This window comes from Strigops habroptila, chromosome 8 (assembly GCF_004027225.2).
Source record: "Strigops habroptila isolate Jane chromosome 8, bStrHab1.2.pri, whole genome shotgun sequence".
NCBI classification, from domain to species: domain Eukaryota; kingdom Metazoa; phylum Chordata; class Aves; order Psittaciformes; family Psittacidae; genus Strigops; species Strigops habroptila.
In genome coordinates, this window is record NC_044284.2 from 53,669,180 (window position 1) to 53,678,139 (window position 8,960).

At 52.4% G+C, this 8,960-nt stretch overlaps 1 protein-coding gene across 1 annotated transcript; it reads right to left on the minus strand.

The window, feature by feature from the left end:
* Positions 1-963: 963 nt before the first annotated feature.
* On the minus strand, positions 964-8,222 carry PDZK1IP1 (PDZK1 interacting protein 1). The gene is made up of 4 exons (XM_030494349.1): positions 8,065-8,222; positions 4,197-4,305; positions 2,088-2,186; positions 964-1,579 (listed from the first exon to the last, which is right to left on the minus strand). Exons 1-4 carry the CDS (start codon positions 8,129-8,131, stop codon positions 1,507-1,509), a joined length of 348 nt encoding a protein of 115 aa, XP_030350209.1. The 5' UTR covers positions 8,132-8,222; the 3' UTR covers positions 964-1,506.
* Positions 8,223-8,960: the final 738 nt, after the last annotated feature.

Consider the following 8,960-nt stretch of genomic DNA (forward strand, 5'->3'; position numbering starts at 1 on the left):
CAGGTCTAACATTTCCCCATGCCTCAATACTCAAAAGAAAGTGAAAGCAAGAGGTAGCTCTTTGTGTTTGCACAGCCCCAAGCACACCAGAACCCCAAACCCAGGGGCTGCCAAAAATGCTCCTCCTATAAACCACCCATCCCATCTCATCCCATCATACCCCTCTACCTGTAGCCCCTGGGCTGCCCTTGATTGTAGAGCCCCTTAACCCTTTCCTTGCTGGTCAAGGGGAGCATCCTGAACACCACTTGGGCAACTGATGTCCCAGAGAAGGCCAAGGCATTACAGGTCTCTCGTTTCAATTTGCAAACATTGTGGCTTGGGAGCACTCGTTGCTCCCATAGTGGCCCCAGCACTGTCCCCACCACAGCAAAACATGGAGCCTGGTTAATGAACAGCCTGACAGGAGCAGGTTGCAGCATGTCCAGCTGCCCCTGGGAGAGCCAGCACTGCCTACAGCAGCCCCCAGCCACATCCTGGCAACAGCAGTGATTGCCATTCGCAGCCACGGGAATGGTCCCCAACTGGCTGTGGGTCTGTGCTATGTGGCTGGTGTGATTCAGGGAGTGCTGGCTTTCACCCATTAAGCAGCACTGGGAAGTGCTGGATTGGTGCCGTGCCTCAGTTTCCCCACCTGGTAAATGTAGGGGATGATGCTCACCTCCCCGTACAGCCCTTTGTGACTCTGGAGTGATCCAAATGCTTAGCAAGAAAAATGTTCTACCTTTTTCTCTTCCCTTTTGATACACAGACACACAGAGAATCGCTCTTGGCTTCATGCAAGCGAGGAGATAAAAGATGGAGCCTACCCAGGAGAGATCACAGGGGAAGATGCGGATGCTGACTTCTAAACACCTTTCGCACCCCCAGGACACTGCCTTCCCTCACACCACCTTCCCCAGTGTCCCTGCCCAAACTGCCCTGAAGGCTGGGAGTGCCTCGAAATGAGATGCCAGAAAGTCCTTTGGAAGATTAGCAAAATGCCTTTTTTTGCTGTCTATGGGCAACATTTCTCTTTATTGTTCACAGGGAAGATATATACAGGGGAGAAGGTTTGTTCTGACATTCAAATGCATGGTGTAGGCCCTAAAAAGGAGGGTAAAAGGGGGAGAAGAGAGCAGGTTTTGCATCAGCAGCTCCCTGGAGGGCAGCTGGGAGGTCCCAGGCACCGAGTACAGACCCCTCCGTGTCTGGAGCAGGTCAGCACCCCCCTGAGACCAGGGATATCAGCCTCACTAACCATGTGTGGTGACTGCCCTATAGGAGAAGTGGCACCCTGGACCTCTCTTGGGGACCAATGCCCATGTGGACACCAGCCCCTGGAGCAGAAGAGCACATCACACGGATGGGAAGGGAAAAGATGAGGAGATGGTGGTGCTGTGGAGAGGTTGGGGAGCAACACACATGCATGAGGGATGTCAGTGCAGAGGGTCCCTGCGAAATGCCCATCGCAACAGCAGGAAGCAAAGTGAGAGGAGGAAAAAGGGCAGCCGGGTGCATTGCCTGCTACATGGCGGTGGTGATCACCCTCTCCTCAGGCTCCACGTTGTTCTCGTAGGCATGCTGGCTCTCTTTGGACCTGCATTGGGAGGGAGAAGCACAGTGCTGAGCTCTCCCCAGCAAGACCAGCCTCCTTGAAGCCACCACCAGCGTCCTGACCTTGCCAGTGCTGACCATGCATTGAGCAGGGGTGAGGTGGGAAAGCAGGAGGGGAGCCAAGCACAGGGTGGGAATTGCTCTGATTTCTAGTGGGGGCTATTTTGACAGTCAACATCTGTGTGGTGACCTATGGCCACTTCTGGTGGTTTCCTCTGTTTGAAAAGTGTGACGTAGTGTTAAGGAATATGTGGTGTAGCAAGTTGCATGGTGGTAGATGGACCATGGGGCTAAGCTGCAGGGATGGGGGGAGACTGGAGAGTAGAGGATACTTCTCCTTAGCCCCTAGAGAAGATAAAAGCCCCAAAACCAGGTGCGTGGGATGTGTGAAGCCCCAAGTGGGAGAGACCATGGCTCTGCATGTCTGAGCTGTCCCCAGGGTGGTGGAACAGAGCCTGGGCGCCATGGGGAGGACATCTGAGCAAGTTCACCTGAAGTTGGCTGCAGCACTTCTGTATTTCCCTTCGTGTCCATTGGACATGACAGGATCCAGCTTGTCCTCAACGCTTACCACCCTCTCGGAGTTTTCCCTGGAGGAAGAGGAGAGAAGAGAGGAGCTGAAACAGAGCAATGGAGGGGCTCTGCCGGGGAGCAGCTCACAATGGTGGTGGCAGAAAGGAAGGGACTGCTCCAGCACTGGAGACAATAAGGGACCTGAATACATGATCCTGGCCTTGGATACCCAGCTCAGCCCCCTTCCCAGCAGGATATGGGCGAGGACAGATGCCCTCATGACAGGTTTGCAGGTGCTGTTCCGGATGCCGAGTGCCAACCCCTGTCTCTGGAGCTGGCGCCCAGTGCCGGGCTGGCAGTCAGCAAGACTCATTTGTCAATACATGGGATTGTTTTGTCCCACTAACTGGTTTTTCCAGTCTTCTTCTATGTAATCCGTTGCAAAATAGTCCCAGATGGGCCCCAGCTGACACTGAGGGAAATGCTGAGGCTCTGCTGGTGTCTCAGCCTGGGAGGACAGGCACGTCCATGCATACAAAGCCATGCTGATTTCTCTCAGATGCAACTATGGATCACTCGCAGAAGGAACCACAGGGCAAGGACTGGGTGTTCAACCCCAGCCAGAGCTTAAAAGCTGACCTCTGGAGCGAGCCCCATGGCCCAAATGGTGCCGGGGCGGTTGATCAGAGGGTGGGTGCAGGTCCACCCTGTGTGCACATCCCTGCCTCCTCAGCCCTTGCCCAAAGGTGGTTCCAGAGGCTTTTCCTAGGAACAGACTGGCTTAAACAGGCAGGGTCTTGAGCTGATAGCAGCTGTCACACTGACAGCGGGGAGCTGGCAGTGCTCCAGGCTGCCAAGCATTGCTGCCCGCACTTCTGAAGAGGCCGGATTAATTAAAACAAGCTGCTGTGCCCCCTCAAGCCCTCCTCAGCGTCTTCTGCCTCTGGGCTGCGAAGAGGCAGCTGGGCACAAGCAGAGGTGGGACACACCATCCCACCATCTTTGCCTCCCACTCCATGGGCTGGGGGCTCCTCCACTTTGAGGACAAAGGTTCCTCTTTAGAAAACGAAGACTGCAGTTGCAAATCAGACCAATATATATAGAAATATGTATACTATGCAATGTATATTATATATATAATGCAATTTTTATGTATATAAGTATATATGTATAGAATATATATAATGTATAATTGTATGTATTCAGTGCAGCCCAAAGGGCCCCCTTTAAATGCATCTGAGACAGAAGCCAACCTGCTGAGCATTGGGGTACATCCCAAGCCTCCACCTCGTTGGCCTTGGGAGGCTGCAGGGTTGTGCAGATACAAGAAGACTACAGCATCTTTGGGTGCAAAGCCCAAAGTGCCCATGCTGGTGCAGAGGAACTGCGAACCAGGATATAGGGCACTTCAGAACTTCACCCCCTTGTTGACTTTGGGCTCAGGTTCAAGACCAAGTTGATGCAACTTAGCCAGTTAGCCACTTAGCCAGTTAGGTCGGCTGAGCAGCAGCAGCAAAGCAAAGCAGTGGCTTTGCTTGGCTGGCAGCAGGAAAGAGGTAGCTGGTCCTACAGAGCCTTCTTCTGATGAATAAGGCCACCTTGTTTGTGCCATGGCCTCTGGATGTAGAGCACAGCCACAGCTCAGCTACCTCCCTCTTCTCCCAGCTCCTTTCAATGCCTTCTGATGACTTGGCTCAGTCTGCTTTGCAAATGAAGCTTTTTGGGGCTTGTTTTCCCATCGATATAAGACACCTGTGAACTGCACCCCCAAATCCATAGGAAACCAGGCTCAGGCCCCTGGGACACATGCCCATGTAAACCAGCCACAATGCTGCAGCTCTCCCATCCCCAGCGCAGCGCTTTCTCACACAGCTTGTACCTGGCAATGAGTAACAGAGAGCATAGACCAGGATGGGGAGAAAAGGGCAGGGAGAGCAGGACAGGGAGTCTTTGCTCTCCCCAGCCAGCTCCCAGAACAGTGATCATGGTGTTCCCACCCCTGGCATGAGGACAGAGGCAGCTGGAAGTGACCCGTGCAGAGGCAGCTACATCCAATTCAAAGCAACCCCTGGGGCTCCCACACTTACACTTTCTCCTTACACCAGAACTTATTGACCACGAAAGCGATGGCCACCAGGACTAGAAACACAACCACTGCGATGACACCCTGCAACCATGGCTGGAGATTGCCCCGTGCTGCAGGAAAAAGGAGAATGTGTGTTAGAAATACATCCTTAGTCTTCATCTACCAAGCTTCTCGCATCCAGCTTCAGCAATGTCCAGCCAGGAGCTTGGTCCTGCAAAGCTGAGCAGAACATGTTGCTGTTAATCCAGGCAGACTTACCTGGGTGATGGCAATGAAATAAAGTACAAATAACAACAGTTTTGCTGGCTTTTGCATGTGAAACATGTGCCTTGCAGCTTTGGGGCCTTGTATATACATGTATATATAGATATATGATATATATATGTAGATATAGATATATGAACACAGCGGGGTGTGGGTGACTCTGCAATGTGGGGGACAAAGGGCTGAGGGACAGGGAGGGAGGGAGGGAAGGAGGATGTTTGCCTGAAGTGGCAGGAGAAAGAAGGCAGACGGATTTCAGCAAACTTTATTCTCCATCCCCAGATCCCACAGACGTCATTCCTGGGTTATTTTCCAAATACTGCCTGGTAAAACAAGGACCTTGCGACAGGGATGGTGTAAAAAACACGAATCTCTCACAGCAAATGGTTGCCAGTGTGGATTTCGGTAAAACACACCATTCAACAAGTTTCCAGAGCAGCAAACTGATTTATGACGGGAAATTGAAGGCTGAAGCATTCAGAGCAACAGACTCCAGCGCAAAGGCCAGGCAGGGCTGGCGGCGGGCCAGGCGGCAGTGGGGGGAGGCAGCGGGTGGCCAGGAGCTGGCTACAGCATCCCTGGTCCCCCCCGGGGTGGGATGCAGTCACAGGTTTATTTGTCTCTAGCCAGATGTAAGCAGTGATCCAGCCAGGGGCGGGAAGGGTGCAAAATGTATTCCTGGATGTGTGAGGAACTCAAGGGAGGAGGGATGAGAAGAGGAAACCTTGTCCCAGTCCTTGCTGGGATGGCTGCTCCTTGCTTCCCACTGGCTTTGGGCAACGGAGTACTCAGATGTAGTCAAACCCATCCCGAAGTGCTCGTGGATCATGAGACCTTGTCCACACAGATGCATTCTTTGGGAATTCATTACTATATATTCAGGCACGGTTTTTCCTCTTTCTGACAACCCCTGCACATAAACAAGATCCCTCTGCGCAGGCAGGTGGAAGATGCTACCCCCCAGCCCCAGCATTAGCCTCAGACCATGCGGACCCAACCCTGCCACCAGCACCCATAAGGCTGAGCACATTGGTACTACAATCTTGACTCGGGAACATTATACTAGCTGAACACTTCATCTGTCTCACAGGAGACAAATGAAACAAATCTCTGCTGTAAACAGTTAATAAACTTTACTAGCGGCAATAAAGGTGGGCTGCATGCTCTGCGCATGAAAACTCCTTATAGGCAGCCAGCTCCACTGCTGATAGCCCTCATCTTCCCCTGGTTTTGGGAAAGGGGGAGTCCTTACTGCCAAAGGCTTTTATTTATAAAACCAAACCAAAACAAAACACCACAAAGCAAAGCTCCTTTTTCCTCTTGGAAGTGCAATCAGGCTGGCCGGCTGACTCACCTCCTGTGCCAGTCTGGAAAGTGGTGGCGCCCCTGGTAAGCGGTTGTGAGAGCAGCCCCAGACAGCGTCCTTCACCCCCCCCCACCTCCCCACAGGGACACTTGCCGTGTTTACTGCATGGTCCTGTGACCGAAACTCAAGTGAGAGGAATTCAAGTGGAAATTCCTGCTTGTATCACTGTGTTTTGAATGAAATCCCATCACACCAGCAGGCTGCTGGTAGTGGTACCAGGGATGGTGGCGGTGGTGAAGAGCAGGGTTTGGTCCCCTCCTGCCTGACATGATGGGCAGGGATGCTCCTGCTGCCCACCACCCCATGGTTGCAGCCCCAGCACATCTATTGCCTCCAGGCTGATCTTTGCTTCCTCCCTCGCTGTTATCTCAGCCACATTGATTTGTTAGTTGTGGTGCATTTTTCCTGCTGGAGCCAGGGTTTCCAGCCTAAGCCTAGGAGGGGATGGCCAGGTCCCGCCTGCGGTGAGGTTTCTGCTGCGGTTAAGGGAGTTCAAAGTCAACCGGGGAATGAAGTCATTGATGACCGAAATTGCCAAATTTGTATCTTGTGATGTTCAAGCAAAGGAGGCAAGAACATAAGTGGTAGGAAACATCCTCCTGGCAGCCATGCTCAGGAGGTACTGTATGGTTTTGCAAGCAAAACCCCACTCAGACAGCTGTTTCCACCAGATTTCAGGGCATCCAAAGCCAAAAGGTAAATTACCAAACCAAAATCAAGTGGTTCTGGCTTTGAGAGACACTGGAGAGCCCAACTGCAGGGGAAGATGATGGATGATGGAGATGAGGATAACAGGGGGACAGTAAATGCATCTGCATGGGGCCGATATAGCCCCATTGGGCTGAAATACCCCTGTGGGCATGGGAGCTTGCATGGGCATAAGAAAGGAGGAGGCAAGAGCTTGATAGCATCTTCTATCAAGGGAGCAAATATGTGGATCGCAGCCCTGCAGGGCACTGCCTGGTTGAAGCCCCACCAAGAGCACACCTTGCTGCCCTGCCAGGAGGGATGGCCGAAAGGATGAATCTTACCTGTGGAAATGGGACCATGTTCCTGGAAAAAGGCTTTACCAGGGATGTCCCTCCTGGCACAGCCTGTCCCTTGGGCTCTGCCACCTCCTCTTTTTTTTGCCACATGGTAATGACAGGGTTTTCCTGCCCAAACAAGATCTCCTAAACCAGATTAAGCAATGTGGGATCTGCAATCCTGGCAGATGTGTGTGTGTGCATCTGCAGCTACAAATGAGACCAAGGGAAGTGCCGCTGACAATATAAGCCCTTGCACGTGTTTTAACTCCATTTCCGTCCTCAGCAGCTGGCTTGAAGACATAAATCTGCCTTTTTGGTACATCTTCCCTGAGTACTTGGAAAGCATCTGGTAGCCCGTCTCATCCATGAAGGAAGCTGTGCTAGGCTCTGAACCCTCATTAAAGGCTTTTTTCCACACACCCCCCTTTCCAGGCAACAGCAAAACTTTCAATCCTGCTGACAGTGAAGACCCCAGACTGTTAAATCCTCAGTAAAGTTGGTAAACAAATACAGGAAGAGCGGTCAGGGCTGGGGCATCAGGAGGAGAAAGGGGGAGGGAATTTTCCAGGACTTTGGCAGCATTGGATGAGTTTGAATTACTCCTCATTATTTCTGGCATTAGACAAGTCCTTCCATGAATTTCATAAAAATAATGCCCTGGCCATAGGAAGTTTCTCTAAGTGTTTCGGAAAGGAACAGGAGGGCCGTTTGCAGAGGAAAATATTTGCCCCCTCACCTCGGCAATGATCAGAATTACAGATTAACAGGAAAACCTGCGAGCTCAGGGAGCCACCCAGGGACGAGGGCGAGAAGAAAGAAAGAAAGACAAAAAGAGCCTTCAGAAAACAGATTACTCATGTTGGTGCACAGTAAATCAAAGCTGCGTTATCTCCACATAATCAGCTAAGATAAACCTCAGACGGCGGCTTCAGCCTTTGGCAAAACAGGTAGAAAGTCTCCATTGGCAAAACAGGTAGAAAGTCTCCATTCCCCAGCTCCGGCAAAACTTCCCAACCCACCAAACACCCTCCCATCCCCATTGCCCGCTGATGTGAAGTCAGACCTAAAGCTTCAGCAGGAGCTGGGATGTTTTTCCTCTTTCCAAGAGGCTCCTTCTCAGTTGTCCCTTGTCCCCAAAGCCATCCCGCATCTCGGGGCACAGCACGCTTCCTGCCTCAGTTTCCCCATGAGGTCCGTTTCCCTGCACTCACCTTCCTGGCAGCAGGCAGGCTCCAGGAGCAGCCCCAGGAGGATGAGGAGCAGGCAGCGGGCAGGCATGGCGGCAGGCAGGGCCTCGAGCTGTCGGAGGGAGCAGCGGAGCGCGGCCGCTCCTGCGCTTGGGCACGCCGCCCTCCCACTGCAGTAAGTGCTTGGTCAATTATCAAACGCATTAACGAGGGAGGCCGATGCTCACACCTGGGTATTCAAATCCTGCTGCGGGGAAAAGGAGTGGAAGGAGGTGCCTCTTTCTTGATCCCATAAAGGGGAATTTGGGGCATGGTGACTTGAACCTGACCGTCCCCTTAGGGCAGGGAAGGGGACTCAGGCACAAGATATTTGCATCCGCCCAGGAGGAAGAAGTGACGCCCACATCGGTAGATCTCTCCCCCAGCACGGCTGTGGTGCTTGGGGAATGTGGCTGGACAGGATCTGGGTGTCCCCAAAGTCCCCCATCCCCGCAGCAGGAGAGCCGAGGGGTCCAGCGATGCCCCAACTGTGACATCTCTCCCCATCTCACAGGACCCCATGTCCTGGGGGTGCAGGGAGCTGCCCAGCACAGTCCCCACTCTCTTCCTTGCTGTTCTCTATTCAACAAGTGCCATTAATCACCCAACAAAACACATTTGTAACTTAAAAACATCCATTTAATAAACCAGACTCGATGCCAAGTGCTGCCTCCCATGCCTTGTTGAATGGAGAGACTGTTAAACAGAGCAAACACGGCGTTCATTTCCTTGAGCCTTCAGGGCTGTTTCCAAAATTTCTTTGACACCAGAAGAGACAGAAACACCCGAAGACCTGCAGCAGATGGCAAAGCTGGCCCTTCACATCAGCAGCACAGATACTGCTGGATGGGGAATGTTGCAGGTCCCGAGTTAAGCAGCTT

Excerpts from the sequence above, each read along its gene's own strand:
- PDZK1IP1 (XM_030494349.1), bottom strand. The coding sequence starts at position 8,131 with ATGCCTGCCCGCTGCCTGCTCCTCATCCTCCTGGGGCTGCTCCTGGAG. Across the intron at positions 2,187-4,196 it reads TTCTGGTGTAAGGAGAAAGT|GGAAAACTCCGAGAGGGTGG; the intron begins GTAAGTGTGGGA and ends CTCTTCCTCCAG. Across the intron at positions 1,580-2,087 it reads AGTGCTGCAGCCAACTTCAG|GTCCAAAGAGAGCCAGCATG; the intron begins GTGAACTTGCTC and ends CTCCCAATGCAG.